The following is a 20846-nucleotide window of genomic DNA, read 5'->3' as shown; positions in this document are numbered from 1 at the left end:
CTATAAATACAAAACAGAAATTATCTTTCCGCTTGACAGCGATACTAGCAAAAATGGCGACTGCTGGATAGAAAGCAGCTTTTTGTGTTTTACAGTTTAGTCCTGAATGTGAATATGTAGAATACTGTTCAACGCGCGTTCCCTAGAAAGTTTAATTGTGATCTTCCAAGTAAGAATAACATTCGTCGATGGTACAAAGTTTGAAACGGCCGGTGTAAAGGGAAGAGTATGGCACGATCAGGGTACCTGAAGAAAATGTTGAACGTGTCAGATAGTCAGTCATTCCTGCGTAGTTCTTAAAAATTCTATTAGGTGGACCAACCACCATCTAGAGATATCGGTGATGACAGTGTGGAATATTTTAAAGAAACGCTTACATATGCGTCCATACCGTTTACAGTTGTTAGAGGCTTTGAAGGCTACCGTCTACTCTGTTCATACCGACTTCGCGATCGAAATGTTACAGCAAAAGGATGACGACATTCTATACGGTAGAGTGTTTTGTGATGTTATAATTTAATCTTATTGGAAAAGTTAACATACATAATGTCCACATCTAGGGGTCAGAAATTCCTCACGAACTCTTACAATGTGAAACGGACTCTACAAAATTAAATATTTTGTGTGAAATATCCATAAGGCAACTTTACAGCCCGTTTTTTTTCGCTGAAGCAAGAATAACAGAATTACTAATTTGTATATGCTACGTGCAAGGCACTTTTCTCAACTGCTAGATGGACAGAGAACTTTATTTGGCAACAAGGTGGTGCCTCTTTATTAACATAACTCTGTATGGGATTCGATTAAATGTCGTTTTCCCCAGCCACTGGATCGGTCAGCATGAACGATGATACAGCCTGTTTCCAGTATTCTCCATCCTTACCCGATCTGACAGAATATGATCTTTTCCTTTGTGTTTTTATAAAGGAGCCTATGTATGTACCTCACTTACCTACTGATCTACTTGATTTGAGTCAAAAAATTGAAGCAACTGTTGCTTCCATTACTCTAGACATGCTGGTTAAAGTATGGGAAAAACTCTCCTATTGGTCGGATGACTTTCCTATTGGTGCGGCTTTCTTACAGTTTTTTACTCTTTTAGGCAGAAATTATAAAAGTTACTCTTTCATTTTGTTTGAATTTCACTACTGTATAACAAAAGTTAAGATTAAACGACTTTAAAAGTCCGATATTCTTTTTTGTATACTGTATAAATATTAATATAATTATCTGCATAGTGAATCCATTTATTGTTTTTAAATTTCTTTTTTTATTTAATTGCTTATATCCTAAACATTATTATGGGTTAGAATTTATTTAGTATGCAATACGTATGACAATGCGTAACATATATTACATCACTTGAGAGTACTTATTAAGTATGTGCAGTCTCATGCATAGTTTTGCCGTAATGTTTCAGGTAATTTTCACCGTTTAGATAATATTTGGAATTAACCAGGAGTTGTAAAACTATCTGTAAGAAAGTTATGTTTACCATCTATTGTAGAACTCTTTTCTTCTGCTGGAAAACAAACAAAAAATTATACTATTTGAGTATCTTCATACCTCTGAATGATAAATAAGTGATGATCCTTATCAAGGAAGGATATACTTTCCTTATACGCTTCAGTATATATAATTTATTTGAAGGGTTTATGTAACACACAAAATTTATTTACAAAAAACAGAACTCTTAGTCAATATTTCAAGTATTTTTAATAAAAATTACAGCTACTTATTTTTGCCCACGACGTAACAGAGACGTTATATGCGTTTGTGGTAAGAGGTTGTATGTGTGTGTGTGCTACTTTTTCGTCAAAAACTACTGGACCGATTTCGATGCGGTTTTTTTGTATTATATAGGTATCACTTCACAGTAGGTTTATAGATTAGTTTTACGGTTATAGGCCACCAGGGGACGCTGCAGTAGATGTTGATCTATAAAACGGTTGGACCGAGTTTGATGCGGTTTTTTGCATAACATAGATATCATCTCAGAGCAGGTTCATTGATTAGTTTTACGGTTATAAGCCGCCAGAGGGCGCTGCAATAAAACGGTTTCTTCAAAACGGCTTTTGAATTTTTCTAAGCCTTTCTAATTAATATTTTAATTTTTAATTATCCAATTTAATTTCGTCGTTAGTTATTTTAAATTTTAATCTTATTTACTTGTTATTAGAAAGAATTAAGAGTATTTTTTTTTTAAATCAGATGGGTGGATAAAGTGACAAACGAAGAGGTATTGCGGCAAATAGATGAAGAAAGAAGCGTTTGGAAAAATATAGTTAAAAGAAGAGACAGACTTATAGGCCACATACTAAGGCATCCTGGAATAGTCGCTTTAATATTGGAAGGGCAGGTAGAAGGGAAAAATTGTGTAGGCAGGCCACGTTTGGAATATGTAAAACAAATTGTTAGGGATGTAGGATGTGGAGGGTATACTGAAATGAAACGACTAGCATTAGATAGGGAATCTTGGAGAGCTGCATCAAACCAGTCAAATGACTGAAGACAAAAAAAAAGAGTATTTTATTAAATTTCCTTGATAAATTGTTTTACATTTAGAGTGGAATTAAATTTAATTATAAATTTAATTAATCCCATTTACTATTTGGAAACATTTATAAATTACTAAAACCAGATGTAGTCATCAATAGCAGTTTAAACAAAATTCTAACTATCATGGTTTATTGCCTAACTACAACTTTATTTATTTCATAATCTACAATTACAAATATTTTACAAAACTGTAGCCTAACTGGCAGCGGTATCTGAAAAAATGATACGAATACAAAATTAGTTTGTAACATAATAATTGATATTTCCAAAACAGCATGAAAGTTTTATAATATATCTTAAAATGCAGTATACTTTACAAATTTAACAAATATTTTATAAGTAACATAATGCAATACATTTTTTGTTACAGGTAATCCTAGCAGAGGACAAGATAAAGGCGGTAAAGATGGGTCCGATAAAAGTCAGGAAACAGCACCTTCAGGAACCCCTCCGCCGATTATCCGTGTGACATTAGCATCCCTAGATGAATGTAACATTTTAATTCAAAACGGATTAGATTTCTATGGTGCTACCTTTTTTCCTGCCGAGCCAGCCATTAACACAAGCCTTGTTCGGGCTGGAAGAAAATCGGCAACAGGCAACAGGTAACACCTCTAACTACTTCATCACCCCTTTTTCTCAACACAACCGACTTTAGCACACGCCCACTAATACACACATACATAACACACATCTTACTATAACATCTCATTCCTATTCTTTGCAGAACTCACAGAAAGTAAGCGTGCCTCGCATTTCACCGTAAAATGAAACGTAAAAGGTAACTCAAACAATTTCCTCGCTAAATCAGAGATCAGCAATATACACACTGTAAAGAAAAAATAAGTAATTTAATCCATCATGCACAAAAAAAATAAAATAACAAGATTCTATTAAAAATAGTTCTCTGAACAAAAATAAAATAAAAATATGAGCAACTACAATAACTAATTGGTAATAATAAAAATTCCGTATAATAATAAAAATTAATATAATTTTTATCATTAAAAGAAAATTTTATTGTTGAAACGGTAGACTAGTTGGTATTGTGGTTAGCAACATTGCCTCTTGATCGGCTGGTCACAGGTTAAATTCTTGGCAGGTACTTTGATTTTTTCATCTATCATTGTATCCGAAACATATTCCTCTTTAAATTCATACAGAAGCAATTCCGACCGAGGTAGTAATAAAAAAATTCACATATTTGAATACCGACTAGTCCACATTGAGTTACTTTTAATCATCCGACAGGTTTTACAGTATTAAGTACAAGTTTTAATATAAAGATTATCTTACTTTTATATTTTTATTTGAATCATTTCACTAGCTAACGTACTTCTCTATATTTTTTTTTTACAGTAATATCTTGACCGCGATTTTTTTGCACCATTTATTATTTTTTTCAAGTAATATAATTTTTGTCATCCTTTATTTTTTTTTACTTATCTTCCTTATGAAAGCCCTTTCTTAACCCAACTGTCTTTAAAAAACTGCGTTCCTATTTTGTTTTAATTTTTCTCATAAGTTTCACGCTATAATCTTTTCTTTTGTCAAGTACTTCTTAAAATTTCTTCATTTTTTAGTTACCCACCTAATTTTTTTAAATTCTTCTGAAATATCTCTTTTCGAATTTTTTGTTTAAATTTACGAAATGTTACAAACATTTTCAAAAGAATTAAAAATTTTTCTATTTCAATTAAAAATTGATTTGTTCTATGTTTCATTTCAAATATAAAATTGTATAAATATTCATTACTAAGCGATAAACAAGTACAAACCCAATGCGACATTCTTAAAAAAAAAAAAAAAAAAAATATTTGTCTTCTAATTTAAATAAAAACTGTCTACTGTCATTTCCACTGAAATTAAAATGAAAAAAAAAAACATGAAATAACAAGAGGGGATAATTAAAAAAAAGATTTGATATGAAAAAATACATCGCTTAGATATAGGAGTAAATAAGTTATATTTTTAAAAATATAAAGTTTTATTTATTCATAATAAATTTAATTTAGAACCCAATATAGCACAACAAGCACAGTTTAAAATGAAAAGCAGCATATATTCGTACTATGTATAAAATTTCTATTAAAGTTTGATATAAGATTTACTTCTCTTACTACATGGTGATATTAAATAAAACAAACTGTACTTTTAATACCCAAAATAGACTTAATTTAAAGCTTAAAAATCCTTTCTATTATTATTTACAAAGAATCAATTCATTTACTTACATAAATTAAAATTATCGTACAATTATTGTTGTAATTTTTATTATTACAAAAATCTTCTCTTTCCCATATTCGTAATCATTCAACGTATTCATTCTTTTTAGAAGATATTTAAATACTTAAAAACATGTAATATTAAAATATTTTCTTCAAGAAAAAAATTAAACTGAAATAAATGTTCAGTTTAATTTTTTCTTGAAGAAAACTAATTTTCCATTTCCCTAAAAAATAAATATTGTTTTTCTTTTTATAAATACTAGTCTAAACATAGAATAAAGTTTGTAAACAGTGTTTAACCATTCAAAAAGTTTCTACAGAAAGGAATTCATTTTGTAACAACACCAGATGTTAGTGCATATCCAACGAGTTATTTTCTTCAGATCTTTTTCGTTATTGAGCTTCGACAAGTAACAATTCTTTTTCTTCACGTCTCTATCTACATCTTCTTTCAGATATACGTGTGTAAAATGTGTGTGTCTATCTTTTTATCAGTCTTTCTCTCAGTTTGTGAAGTTTGCTTGTGAAATTTAAAACAAAATAATTTTCTCTCCTTCATTCACTGGAAAAGGTTTTCAGAGATTAATCAAGCTAAAGTTGAGACAATTTTTTATTCAGTGTGAGAGTAGAAAATTATTTAACATTAAATGTTTATGAGCATTTGAGTTATTCTAAGTCAATGGTTACGGTAGTAGAAACACGTTCAATGCACTTTCATGAGATGTAAAATAAATGTTAGTAAGCTGAAAATTTATTTGATAAAATCTTGACTTCTTTATTGTTTTCAGCTGTTCAGAAAGCGTTCTCTCTAATTTTTTTCTCGTACTATTTAACTACAAACACTTAATTCAAAGTCACTATTTAATAAATACTAATTAATTTCATAAGTAATTTCAGTTACTACTTAATACAAAGATTTGTTTAACAGAGCTTGAGTGAATGAAGGGATTTACCTTTCGTAATGTGCGAAAAACATCAAACACATTTCCCATCAACCGAAGTTTTCTTGTATTTCATGTCTTAGCAAAAATTTATTTTTTCCAAAAAAAATCGTTAAATTCAGGGTTAGGATTATATTTAGGAAGAAAATAGCATCCACTTCTTGATAGAACAAGATTTTTTACACTTCTTAAGGATGCCATCTAAAAATATTGTTAAGTTATTTTGAAAATATTTTATTAAATTAAAAAGCTAAAAAAATGTATTTTAAGAATCCACAAACAATTTCGATAACACTAACAGCAAACATTACTTGAAATTGTTTTTTTAAAATGTTTCTTAAGATGTACTATTTTAATCAGCAACTCAGCAAATTTATTAAAATAACTTTGCTACAAATATAAATAATCAAACAAATGAAACACAATTTCCTGCTGCTACATAAAGAAAGAAAAATAAATACAGTTTTCTTTATTTTGTTTCGTACTGTGAGGATTGAACGTAATGATACACATTTTACGGAAACCGGATTACAAAAACTCATATAAAAATAAATGCTCCATAAAAAACCTGCTTTCTATCTAAGGCCGTTTTATCTAATTCCTTTTGTGTTTTGATTCCAAACATTTGATTCATTTTTTTGTGTTTTTGTAAATGGATATAATTTTTGTTGTAAAAAGAAAAACACTAATAAAAATTGAAGACCCCTTTATCCAGTAAAAAATTAGCAGAAACCATACAAACAAAATAAATAGAAAAAACATAGGAATAATGAATCATTTTGTCAACTAAAAAAAAAAAAGAATAAATAGGTTTTTTCGTTGATTATTATTTTATTCGGTATAAAGCAATACTAACGTAGAAAAAAACGCATAAATTTTATTTTTAAAGTTTAACTAATTTTTATAATTCTTTTAATAAAAAATTTAAAATATTAATATAATATTAATTTTTGTAAAAATTCAATGAACTTTTAATAACAAAAATTAAAGTTTATTTTAATAAAAGAAAAATTAAAGAATATTTATGAATATGTATAGATAAAAGAAATACTAAATAAATAAAATGGAATGAATGTCAGATATTAAATAACGCAGGCATATTTCTGATTGAATAGAGTTTTCAATACGAATGACAGATGAAGTGATAAGAAAATAATAATTAAATTTATTCGTTATTTTTAAAAAAAAAAAAATTGTTAATTTTACAAACGTTCAGTCATTTAACGTGTTGTAGAATTAACATTATAATTATTAAAAAAAAGAAATTCATTATTTTCAGGTTTTTTTATATTCAATCTGTATTACAAGGGGCTAAATGTTATGATATCACGACATCTTCCCGATATAAAAAAAAAATATATATTTAACGGGTAGAAACCAAGGATGAAAAATCATAAAAATAAATCTTTCAATCTGCGGCCCAAAAATAGAATTTTTTAAAAGTATAAACAAAAGTGTTTATATTCTATAATTTTATAATTATTAAAAATAAATTTTAAACCTTTAAACAACAAAGTTTAATTACATCTGACTAAAAAATGATAAAGAAATAATAAAAATTAAGATTTAAAAAATTATTCAAGCATCCTGTTAATACAATAAAAAAATTCTTCTTTTTTCTTTCCTTCTATTTTTATTTTATGAACTCTTTTGAAAAACAAAAGATATTTACAGATACCTTTTTTTCATTTAATACTTTCCTCTTCAATTAATTTCTTTTATTTTGTAAAAATCCACACCACACGACCGTGGTTTCTTTTAGTTTTATGTAGTTAAATATATATTCTTTCTTTTATTTTTATCTAATTGGTTACTTTATAACCTTAATTTTCCTGATTATTAATAGTTTTCCTATTTTGATCTTTTAAGATAGAAAAATGGTAATTACAAACAAGAAAATTATTTAATAGGGAGCTTAACGTCAGCCAGGGTTTATTTTGTTATATGTTACTGATTTCATATAAAGAGTTTAAAGAAAAGAAACTGAAATCATAGTTACTATACAATTAAAAGTTATTAATTGATTAAAATTAAACAGGATATTTTCATTTGTATGTAGAATGCTAGTTATGAAGAAAGAAAAAGGAACTATCGGCAATTAAGAAATGCTATAAACAGGATGTGCAAACTGGCGAAAGAAGAGTGGATTAAAGAAAAGTGTTCAAAAGTGGAAAGAGAAATGAACATTGGTAAAATAGACGGAGCATACAGCAAAGTTAAGGAAAATTTTGGGGTACATAAATTAAAATCTAATAATGTGTTAAACAAAGATGGTACACCAATATATAATACGAAATGTAAAGTCGATAGATGGGTGGAATATATTGAAGAGTTATACGGAGGAAATGAATTAGAAAATGGTGTTATAGAGGAAGAAGAAGAAGTTGGGAGGAGGAAATGGGAGAAACAATACTGAGATCTGAATTTAAGAGAGCATTAAAAGATTTAAATGACAGAAAGGCTCCTGGAATAGACGGAATACCTGTAGAATTACTGCGCAGTGCAGGTGAGGAAGCGATTGATAGATTATACAAACTGGTGTGCAATATTTATGAAAAAGGGGAATTTCCGTCAGACTTCAAAAAAAAAGTGTTATAGTCATGATACCAAAGAAAACAGGGGCAGATAAATGTGAAGAATACAGAACAATTAGTTTAACTAGTCGTGCATCAAAAATCTTAACTAGAATTCTATACAGAAGAATTGAGAGGAGAGTGGAAGAAGTGTTAGGAGAAGACCAATTTGGTTTCAGGAAAAGTATAGGGACAAGGGAAGCAATTTTAGGCCTCAGATTAATAGTAGAAGGAAGATTAAAGAAAAACAAACCGACATACTTGGCGTTTATAGACCTAGAAAAGGCATTCGATAACGTAGACTGGAATAAAATGTTCAGCATTTAAAAAAAATTAGGGTTCAAACACAGAGATAGAAGAACAATTGCTAACATGTACAGGAACCAAACAGCAACAATAACAATTGAAGAACATAAGAAAGAAGCCCTAATAAGAAAGGGAGTCCGACAAGGATGTTCCCTATCTCCGTTACTTTTTAATCTTTACATGGAACTAGCAGTTAATGATGTTAAAGAACAATTTAGATTCGGATAACAGTACAAGGTGAAAAGATAAAGGTAAAGGTGAAAATAAACAAGAACAAAACAAAAGTAATGAAATGTAGTAGAAATATCAAAGATGGACCGCTGAATGTGAAAATAGGAAGAGAAAAGATTACGGAGGTAGAAGAATTTTGTTATTTGGGAAGTAGAATTACTAAAGATGGACGAAGCAGGATCGATATAAAATGCCGAATAGCACAAGCGAAACAACCCTTCATTAAGAAATATAATTTGTTTACGTCAAAAATTAATTTAAATGTCAGGAAAAGATTTTTGAAAGTGTATGTTTGGAGTGTCGCTTTATATGGAAGTGAAACTTGGACGATCGGAGTATCTGAGAAGAAAAGATTAGAAGCTTTTGAAATGCGGTGCTATAGGAACATGTTAAAAATCAGATGGGTGGATAAAGTGACAATGAAGAGGTGTTGCGGCAAATAGATGAAGAAAAAATCATTTGGAAAAATATAGTTAAAAGAAGAGACAGACTTATAAGCCACATACTAAGGCATCCTGGAATAGTCGCTTTAATATTGAAAAGACAGGTAGAAGAAAAAAAATTGTGTAGGCAGGCCACGCTTGGAATACGTAAAACAAATTGTTAGAGATGTAGGATGTAGAGGGTATACAGAAATGAAACGACTAGCACTAGATAGGGAATCTTGGAGAGCTGCATCAAACCAGTCAAATGACTGAAGACAAAAAAAAAAAAATTTCATTTGTAAATACGAAGACACTCACTTTGATAAATAAAATATTAATATACCTTTTACAATTCAACCACCTTTTAGTGTTAAAAATAAAAAAAAAGAGAAATCGTTATAAAACAACTTGATTGTTTTTCATTTATTTTTTTTAAGCTTGATAACATCATTTAAATTTAAACTGTCCGAAGTCATAAATAAATTGCTGTAACGGCCTCAAACGTTGCGTGAAAAATATTAAAACGTTAAGTATCGTTACTGTCACTTCTTCCGTTATGATTCTTTGTTGTATGCTGTCGATATAAAGCTTTTTATAAAAAAAATATTTGTGTGCGGTTTAGTTTTTAAAATCGATTATAAAGTAGATCGATCGAAAAATGGAATAAAGTTTTTAATCGTAATTTGATATTAAAATGATCTATCGCTAGGAATACATGCTAGCAATTTATTGCAAATATTAAACCTAATGTTACAAAAAAAAATGATTTCGTTAATAATAAAAGATGACGAAATTAATATGAAATAGGTCCCAAATAACTTTAATGTATTTTAATGTACTGTACTTTGTTTCGATATTTAACAATGAAAATAACCCGACTCAACAAATAATTGTATTTTTATTTATGAGGCACTATATGTAAATTTAAATATATATGTTTTAGTGTTATGTAAAATAAATTAGCAAACTCCAAAAATAAAATACTTGTAATTTAATCTATTTACCGTCCCTTGTTAAAAAATACTCATAACTGGAATTGTTATATTTTCATTTCCTACTTTCAACGTTATTTTTTGCGTATTTATATCTAAATGTCTTCTTTATGTGAATATCATTGCTGTTTATAGCTCTAAATTTGGTCTTAATTCTATGGATATATCTAAAAAAAAAAAAAAAACATTAATCAGACAATTGCCACGTTAAAAATTTTAAATGGTTAAGTAGATTCGTAATAAAATTGGATTTACATTTATCATTCTTAAGTTCTATGACATTATTCTTATCCTTAATAATGAAATTCTAGTAAATCATTTCTCTCATATTTCCACTCTGACCTTCAACAAGCTGCACAATATCAGATTACTCAATATCAAAATATACATAAGGTGTAGGAGTGAATTTTAATAGTGCAATTATTATTTATTTAATTATTGCTTTAATGTAAAATACATTTTAAAACTGCTTACATTTTATTTTTTTTATACAAACAGCTATCGAACACAAATAACAAAACTACAAATAACGTGAGTTATTGCAAAGAAAATTTCAGTAACAACTAAGTACAAGATTTTTATATTATACAATCAAAATAAGAAACTAATTAAAAAAAAAAAACGATACTTTTACTCTTCTTTCTACTTTGAAAGTGTTTACTGCTTCTTAATAAATAGTTTTACCGCATTAAAGATATTAACATACAAAATTAATAAATGCAAATACTGAATTAAATATTTGTAATTAAATAGTAACGAACTAATATAATAACTGAAACTCAACTCGAGCGTAAATTTCAATTCGTGTAATAAAAGATCGAGAAGATTTTCATGTTAAAGTCGGTTTCAGAAAGTAAAAAATAAAATATATAAATTTCAACATTTTGATAATTACTTTTACTTTTTTAAGTACATTTTGTTATTATAATTATTATTCATCTTTTTACGATGAATTTATTCACCACAAAAGCTTACAACAAAGGAAGCTTGCAGTACGTGGAAAATACTAAAATTAAATTTTGCCACGTATGAAAAATGCTATGCCCGACTGTGATTCGAACGCGAGACCCCCAGATTCAAGGCCGAGGTGCTACCACACTGCCATAGAGATGAGCTAATTAATGACCATTACAAAGCTTTGTACTAACAAATATCTATTAAAAAGTGAACAAATATTTTTAATGCTGTTTTTAAACGCATCATCAATTAAATTTGTTTACTTTTCTTGTTATAAGTTATTTTTTCCGTTTAGTTATTTTCTTTGTGGCCTATACATTTTATTATTTGTTTTTGGGAGTAAAAATTTAGCCTATTATCCATAAACGTGGATTTTCAACTCCTTTAAACACAAAACAAACTTTATTTAAAATAATTTTAAAATGCCCATATTTGTTAATGCCGTTTGGAAAATATAAAAATTTTTCCGTTGTTTAATATATTTATCTGAATAAATTAACAATTAATATAATCCACCTTACTAGCACGTTGATATGTTCTCTTGATATGTACTAGATCTTCGGCTTACTTGGAAGCCACTATCAAGAGTTAAAATTAGAATATTTAAAGTCAAAAGTTTAAAAATCAGAGTTAAAATTTAAAAAAATTAATAACAGTCATGACTGTCCCGGTTCTACGAGTATACTAGTAGGACTGGGAAATTTTTACTATGAAATTTAAACTTTTGACTTTAAATGTATGAATTTAACTCCTGATAGTGGCTTCCAAGTAAGCCAAAAGACCTATAATATATATCAACGTGTTGGTAAGATGGATTATATTAATTATTAATTTATTCATTTAACATATCAGCGGTACCATGTTTGAGAAATTAATATTTATTTGAGTCTGCAATAACTGTCAAATTCAACATTATTGATTAATTGAAACATCACCGTCCACAAGGACAAGGACTAAAAACTGGGGAAACAATATGATATATTATACCGTACGTTATAATGAATTATTTTGTATTTAAAAAAAATTATAATTGATTTAAAAGAATAATTTTTTACATATATTTAAAAGAAAACCGTTCAGAAAAATTATAGAATTTTTATTTCTTCACCATTAAATTTGTTACTGTATTTGCGTACAACAAACCTGAAATCCATTATAACAACGCATTAATAAATCATATACTAAGCTTAAAAATGTTATTTTATTTTGATTAAAATATTATATATCCTTTTAATCCAAGTTTTCTATAGTATTGTGTAATAGAAATATAATGACAAAACTAATCATTACTCGTTAAGTGAGAGTAGGGAAAAAATATTTTACCAAAAATAGTCGACCGTTGTAGTCAAAAAGGTCATGACCTAAAATATTTAATATAGCATTTGTGGTGGAGAGAAGCATTGGACAGGGTTAAGGCAGAAAAGCAGTATTATCTGACCGCGGGAAATGACCGATATAACTCCACTGGCCAACAGGCTCCCAGATCGATAGCTTCCAGCTTTCTTCAATCTACTTTTATTATTTTCCTTCTTTCCCCTTTATATTTTTCTTTTTTCTCTTACACGTATTCCTTTTTCCTACTTCGTTAAGAGGATTTCATGACATACACGTATAATATCTAGCAGTATCTTTTTCTACAAATTTTAATTTCTTTTCTGATTTATAGCTACAAAAAATAAAGTAAAAGTTCATTTTTTGACTGAATTTTTTTTTTTTTGTCTTCAATCATTTGACTGGTTTGATGCAGCTCTCCAAGATTCCCTATCTAGTGCTAGTCGTTTCATTTCAGTATACCCGCTACATCCTACATCCGTAACAATTTGTTTTACATATTCCAAACGTGGCCTGCCTACACAATTTTTTCCTTCTACCTGTCCTTCCAATATTAAAGCGACTATTCCAGGATGCCTTAGTATGTGGCCCACAATTCTGTCTCTTCTTTTAGCTATATTTTTCCAAATGCTTCTTTCTTCATCTATTTGCCGCAATACCTCTTCATTTGTCACTTTATCCACCCGTCTGATTTTTAACATTCTCCTATAGCACCGCATTTAAAAAGCTTCTACCTTTTCTTCTCAGATACTCCGATTGTCCAAGTTTCACTTCCATATAAATATGGACACTCCATATATAAACCGACACTCCAAACATACACATTCAAAAATCTTTTCCTGACATTTAAATTAATCTTTGATGTAAACAAATTATATTTCTTACTGAAGGCTCGTTTAGCTTGTGCTATTCGGCATTTTATATCGCTCCTGCTTCGTCCATCTTTAGTAATTCTACTTCCCAAATAACAAAATTTGGCTGAATACTACTTCTAATATTTATAATACTGAATGATAAAATAACGAAATGAAGCGTATGTTCATAAGTACTTTTGCTTCAATATAAAACCAGTAGGAATGTGGTTGAGACCATAACTACTGATTACGTTGTTCTTCATTCATTAAAAAATGCAAACAGCTTGTAACAATTCTGCACCTATCATTATCTAACTTCTGTCACAGAGACTGAAGTTAAAGTTGAAATCTTATCCTCGCTCTTTTTAGTTTATACTTATATTTACATATTTTTATAAGTTTTTACCCCCATTGCTTGCTCTAATTAGGTTTATGGGATTATGGGAAAAGGTTTGGCGGGAATTTTAAAGCCTAATGTTTTACCGTCTTTAAATTTCTAGAAAGAATATTTGGAAATTATGTGCCAGATCAGGAAGGTATCGGAATACTATTACTGTAAATATTCATTCATACTGAATAACAAGTAAATAGTAAAGTCAGAAATAGACAGTAATAAATTGAGATTAAAAAAAAATGACACACAGCTTACCAGTTCATTTAATACCAAGTTACCAGTTCGTATAAAATTAATAAAATAATAAAACCACCAGCTTTAAGTAATGATAACTTGAAAACTTGACCTGACGAGTATTTTCGAACACGTATTCTGATTTACCATGAAAAATACTTTACAAACTCATCCACTTGTATCCAGTTCTATTAATTTTATTGAATTATATAATTAATCACAAGTTACTGAATGTGGTAGTATTTTTCAAATAATTTCTAAAAATAATCACTGACGAATCGGTCCGATATTTATTATGATTTTTTGTACGTATATTTACTAAAATATATGTATAAAAAAACAACTTCAGAAAAATGTTTTCTGTTAGATCTAAATTAAAGTGCTGATCTTTTAATCTGAGTATCTGGAAGAGTATCTGAGAAGTAGTATCTGACTAGTAGGAGTATCTGAGAAGAAAAGATTAGAATCTTATGAAATGCGGTGCTATAGGAGAATGTTAAAAATCAGATGGGTGGATAAAGTGACAAACGAAGAGGTATTGCGGCAAATAGATGAAGAAAGAAGCGTTTGGAAAAATATAGTTAAAAGAAGAGACAGACTTATAGGCCATATACTAAGGCATCCTGGAATAGTCGCTTTAATATTGGAAGGACAGGTAGAAGGGAAAAATTGTGTAGGCAGGCCACGTTTGGAATATGTAAAACGAATTGTTAGGGATGTAGGATGTAGAGGGTATACCGAAATTAAACGACTAGCACTAGATAGGGAATCTTGGAGAGCTGCATCAAACCAGTCAAATGACTGAAGATAAAAAAAAAAAGATCTTTTAATATTTTTGAAAGTAAAAAATAATATTTGTTTTTTATTTGTGGTTTACTTTAGTAAACCGGCTAAGAATTTTACTGCTTCTCCAAGTGTATTAATTTTTTCATTTTTCTAATACATCTTCATTAACATTTGAATCAAAGTTTTTTCAACGCATTAGTAAATACAACAATTAACTTTTGCAAATAATGTAAATTAAACGTGGGTACTGAGACGCTATACCAATACTCTTTTTGAGCATATAATAATTTAGTTTTAATTATTTCTTTTCCTAAATGTAAAATAGAATTAATTTAAATGTTTAATTATAGGGGTGGCAATAAATACTTATTAAATTCACCATAACTTTCTTAATAAATCTAATTTTTATGAAATCCTAAATACATGTGTAATAATCACATTATAGGTATTATTTCTAATAATATTCATTTGTAACAATACAAAATGTCAGTTCGAGACAATGTTTAATATTCTGGAGTGTATCCGTCAATGGTAACAATATAATATACCAAAGCAGCATAGCTGAAGCGTACTAAGCAAATTTATACGTGTAGGTAGACGAATTCTCATCAGATACACATACTGCTAAACAATAATTTATATCTGTGGATGGAATTGTAGCCTGAAACAAATTGTGACAAACTGAACTAACATCATCACAGTCATGATACAGTGAGTTTATAATGAGAGAACGACAACTATTATAATTAATATAATACATCATTCGTACATAGCCACCGAGAATATAAATAAAACTAAATATTATATACATCAGGTAACAGGAAGATAAAAGTATATCAAACAGTGAGACAGGTGAACCCTGTGTAACAAGATTATGAGAATTTTATTACTTATTTTATGCTGTAATATTACAAAGACTTTATGATCTAAGGAAAATACATTAAAAATACTTTAACAAGATGGCGGAAAGCGTTTTACGAAATATGCATTAAAAAAATATATATATACATACATATATATAAGTATACATCTTTATGGCATTGAAGGGTAAAGCAGTAAAGGAAAAGAACATAAGCATTTGCATTTCTAAGTCATAGAAGAATGCGGAAAATTAGAAAGGTAGATACGATTCGAAATGAAGGATATTTATGATTAATCGTTAAAAAAGGAGGTAAGTCAAATTCTTCCTAAAAAAAAAAGAATGGAAAAGGAGAAAAAGAATATAACATATATTTAGCCAACACAAATCGTAATAAAAGAAAGTGGAGAAAGTAAAAAATGTGTAGCAAAACAAAGCATAGAATTACAAAGAATATAATTAAAAACATAGGATGTAACAATATGGAAAAATTATAAAATTATAGATGGAAATTTATGAAAGGGTAGTAAAGTGCACCAAATAAATCAAAAGACTGATGACAGGGAAAACAAGGTTTTTTTCTATTTCTTAGTGTTATTCTAAAATGATATGCGTGTATTAAATAACATAGTCATTATATTAGGCATATAATATTAAAACAGATTTATTGACAACGAAAATTAATACGCGTACTTTAAAAAGTCCTCGATGTTGGAAAATTACAGTTATTAATTTACTAGCCTATAGTAACTAAACTAAATTCTCAAAATTAAAAATCTAGATATAATTATATTAAAAATTTCCATAAATTTACGTTGTAGATATAATTAAAAATTCATACTAAATAATAACATACTTGTGTCCCATATAAAACGCAACCCAATCTTATATTGGTAGGTACTGAAATAATAAAAAGGCAAAAATGTGTAAATGTAAATGTAATTTTTATAATTACCATCCATTACCTTACATTTAGAGTAAATGTAAGCAGTGGCCGCCATCTTCTTGAATACAAGCTTCAATTCTTTTTACAGCATTTCTTGCAACTTTTTTCAAAGTTTGTGGGTGGATATTTAATGCAGCTTGTTCAATATTGAATTTCAATCGTTGAAGTGTTCGTGGTTTGTTGCTGTAGGTTTTTTCTTTGAGGTAACCCCGTAGAAAAAAATCCGCCGCAGTCAAATCTGGAGATCTTGGTGGTCACAAGCCTCGACCGATAACACGATTACCAAAGAATTCTTCAACGAAATCACAAGTTGAACCTGCGTAGTGCGATGTCGCACCGTCATGTTGTAGCCAACAGTGTCTGTCTTCCTCTTCCAAGAGTGCGATGAACTGAAATAAAATATCCTGATATCGTTCTGCATTAATGGTGTACTCGAAAAAAATAGAACCGATTATTTTCTTCCGCGATATCGCGCACCACACGCCCAACTTCTGCGGGTGTAATTGTTTTTCGTGATAAACGTGGAGATTTTCAGCGCTCCAAATTGTACTATTTTGGCTGTTTACGTAGCCATCCGAATGAAACTGTGCTTCATCTGTGAAAAATAACGAATCCATAACATTAATATCCTCACGCAGAAATCGACGGAATCCTTGACAATATTGTAGCCGTTTTTCTTTGTCGGGCTCAAGAAGTCGATGAATCGTTTGAATGCGATAAGGTCGTAATTGTAATCGTTTGGTCGCCCGATGAACAGTTGATTTAAACAAATTAATTTCAGCAGACAAACGTCTGATCGATTTATTTGGCGAGGCGAGTAATCGGTCTTTGATTTCAGTGACTGTATCTGTATTCAACACTGACGCAGATCTTTTGTGTTCCTTGTTATTAACAGAACCGGTCTCTTTAAATTTTGCATCTAACCTTAATACTGATGTTTTGTTAGGAGCTGGTTTATCCGGGTACTTATGGCGAAACAAATCTTGCCTGCGACCACTGATTTCGTACTTAAGTACGACTAGACAATGAAAACTGGTTCATCTAGCAAAAACACCATCTTGTCTCTAGCAATACACTGAACGTTATGATTGCATTGTTGTTACTATCGGTAGCGTTCTATTGCGTCGTCGCGATGTTCAGATGTTGGACTACTCCATTTCTTTAACGAGTAAGGGATTAAGCTTGACTTTTGAAATTTCATGGATGAGTAATTGATGAGTTGCGTTTTATATGGGACACCCTCATATATCTATGCTATTATTTAAAAAGGAAGATGGATTTTGTTTGTGCGGGATAAACAAAAAACTATTCCATAAATCGCAACCAAAATGACCCATGTTTCTTGGCATAATTCAGAAAGATTTTAGATGTATATCATCTTGAAAAATGTCGAAAAAATGTATGTAGTAGTGGAGATTTGGCGGTTGAAGCACAACATTTTTTTTTTGTCTTCAGTCATTTGACTGGTTTGATGTAGCTCTCCAAGATTCCTTATCTAGTGCTAGTCGTTTCATTTCAGTATACCCTCTACATCCTACATCCGTAACAATTTGTTTTACATATTCCAAACGTGGCCTGCCTACACAATTGTTTCCTTCTACCTGTCCTTCTAATATCAAAGCGACTATTCCAGGATGCCTTAGTATGTGGCCTATAAGTCTCTCTCTTCTTTTAACTATATTTTTCCAGATGCTTCTTTCTTCATCTATTTGCCGCAATACCTCTTCATTTGTCACTTTATCCACCCGTCTGATTTTTAACATTCTCCTATAGCACCGCATTTCAAAAGCTTCTAATCTTTTCTTCTCAGATACTCCGATCGTCCAAGTTTCACTTCCATATAAAGCGACACTCCAAACATACACTTTCAAAAATCTTTTCCTGACATTTAAATTAATTTTTGATGTAAACAAATTATATTTCTTACTGAAAGCTCGTTTAGCTTGTGCTATTCGGCATTTTATATCGCTCCTGCTTCGTCCATCTTTAGTAATTCTACTTTCCAAATAACAAAATTCTTCTACCTCCATAATCTTATCTCCTCCTATTTTCACATTCAGTAGTCCATCTTTGTTATTTCTACTACATTTCATAACTTTTGTTTTCTTCTTGTTTATTTTCATGCGATAGTTCTTGCGTAGGACTTCATCAATGCCGTTCATAGATGAAGCACAAAATTTAATGAATTGAATTAATGAACTGTGAATTGTGAGTCTCTGTCACTGTGTAATCTATGTTTGAACTGAATGATTCGAATCAGTTTGAAAAGTATTACACAAATAATAGGATTAAATCAAAGTAAAAAAATAAAAATAAATAAATTAGAAAAAAGTTTTCTTTTCAGCTCCGTTGAAGCTTAAGATATAAAAAATATTGATTATTTCTTAGCCCCCAAGGAGGATGAAGTTGTGAATTAAAGATATTCATTAAGGGAAAAAAAAACAAATTAATCGTTTTATCTCATTATTGTATTTATGCCACCATGGTACAGAAATAAGTAAGAATTTTTCGTCGTCAAATGTGTGTGTACTTTACTTACCATAGTTACTATTATTCTATATTTTGTAAATTAATTTCTTTTTCAGGTTTCTATAAAGCCTAAATACTACAATTATTTTTTGTTAGTATTATTTTCACAACCATGCCGATAAAGTACAGTGCGGGAATCCAGGGAGTGGAGCCCTCTGGGTAGATGGGAATGGCTACTGAAACAAGCTCTGCGGGTGTTCAGGGGGCCAGTCTTCCTATCAATTGGGAATGGCGAGCGAAGCGAGCTCTGCAGCCATGAGGTAGGCCACGTGACCGCGGGAGGCCCAGAGGAGCACCTGAGTTGTCTCCGGGATTCACCTGGGCTGACCTGAGCCCGAGGATTCAGGTTCCGGCTAATAAAATTTAAATAAAGTGGTAAATGATAATATGCGTAATAATAATAATATTAAATTTATTGCTGCAAATAGGCCAGACATGGTTCTACACAACATTAGAGAAAAAACTGCTTTTCTCATTGGTGTCAGTCACTTATCTGATCACTATATGTATATGGCTAAAGCAGATAAAATAACCATGTTCAACCCTCTGCCAATAAAATATAAAGAAATTTACAGACTGAACTCAATAGAAGTTATTCTCATTGTGATAATAGAAAATGGATTAACTAACAAAATTTTAAATAAATACATAGAACAGGTTGACCTGGATCCTAAAATCATAATTCCAAAAGCCCAAAAATCAGTGATTCTGGAGACGTGCAGGATTTTACTTACTGTGTTAAATGCACCACAGCACTGAATGAGGTATGTGCCCCAATGGCTCCTCAAACTGAAATTCCGGATGTGAATCTCCGAGACAAAAAATAATAATAATATATTATAATTTATTAAATATAAATTGAATTTAATGTAATACTAAATATATTATTATAGTTTGTAATTGTTTGTAACAATTAAATATGTATGTACATATTTGTTTTCAGCCGTTTATCAGATATTATGGCAGCAAGTGGTCAACGAGTACGCGATCTGCTTCCAGTTTTTGACGCAGCAGGTTTTGCTAAGATACCTCCACCGGCTAGCAGGATTGTAAAACCTAAATCCACCTGACTAAGAACTAGTCATTCATATCCAACACTTATATAACTACTGAAAATCATCAAATAAAATTATGTATTTATAATCTTTATTACATGAAATTATAAAATCAGATATCATATATCAACCAATGTTTGCACTGAAAAAAAGTTTTTGCAAAGTTATTACTTGTAAATAATAAGTTTTAGCTTTTTTCAAAATACATTTGAAAATATAATTACTCGCATTTTGACTGAAATCTATTTACGCTGAAATTTTAGCGAATGTTTCCGATTAAATTTTGGAAAACTATTATTTTTAATATAGGGTTTAACAGAAAATTAAAATTCTTATAAAAATATTCACGCCTGAAATGTATAAAATTATGGATAATTCTTAATAGTAGTCAAATAAAATGGCTTAACCACTGTCAGAATAATTCGATTCAATGTACTAGGTGTGTAATTATTATATATTAAGCAAATTAATTACTTAATAATTAATTTAATTGTCAGAACACTGAAATGAATGTACCGTGTAAACAATTTATTCTGTGTAATACTTTTTTATTAAATAATAAATAAAGAAAAAGTTGCATTCCACGCATAGTAACTTTTACAAAATGTGTTATTTTAAAAGTGTGAATTCATTAAAAAATGTATT

General features: G+C 29.6%; 1 protein-coding gene across 1 annotated transcript in view; it reads left to right on the top strand.

Moving 5' to 3' along the window:
* The window catches only part of LOC142324073 (uncharacterized), a 61557-nt gene extending 41050 nt beyond the window's left edge, over window positions 1-20507 (top strand). The window contains exons 3-4 of the mRNA XM_075368533.1: window positions 2930-3164; window positions 20090-20507. Of these exons, the coding sequence (XP_075224648.1) occupies window positions 2930-3164; window positions 20090-20216 (362 nt within the window). The 3' untranslated portion in view covers window positions 20217-20507. The remainder of the gene's footprint in view (window positions 1-2929; window positions 3165-20089) is intronic.
* Window positions 20508-20846: the final 339 nt, after the last annotated feature.

This window comes from Lycorma delicatula, chromosome 1 (assembly GCF_047948215.1).
Source record: "Lycorma delicatula isolate Av1 chromosome 1, ASM4794821v1, whole genome shotgun sequence".
NCBI lineage: Eukaryota > Metazoa > Arthropoda > Insecta > Hemiptera > Fulgoridae > Lycorma > Lycorma delicatula.
Note: the sequence above shows the minus strand (reverse complement) of the source record. Positions and strands in the feature narration are given on the sequence as shown.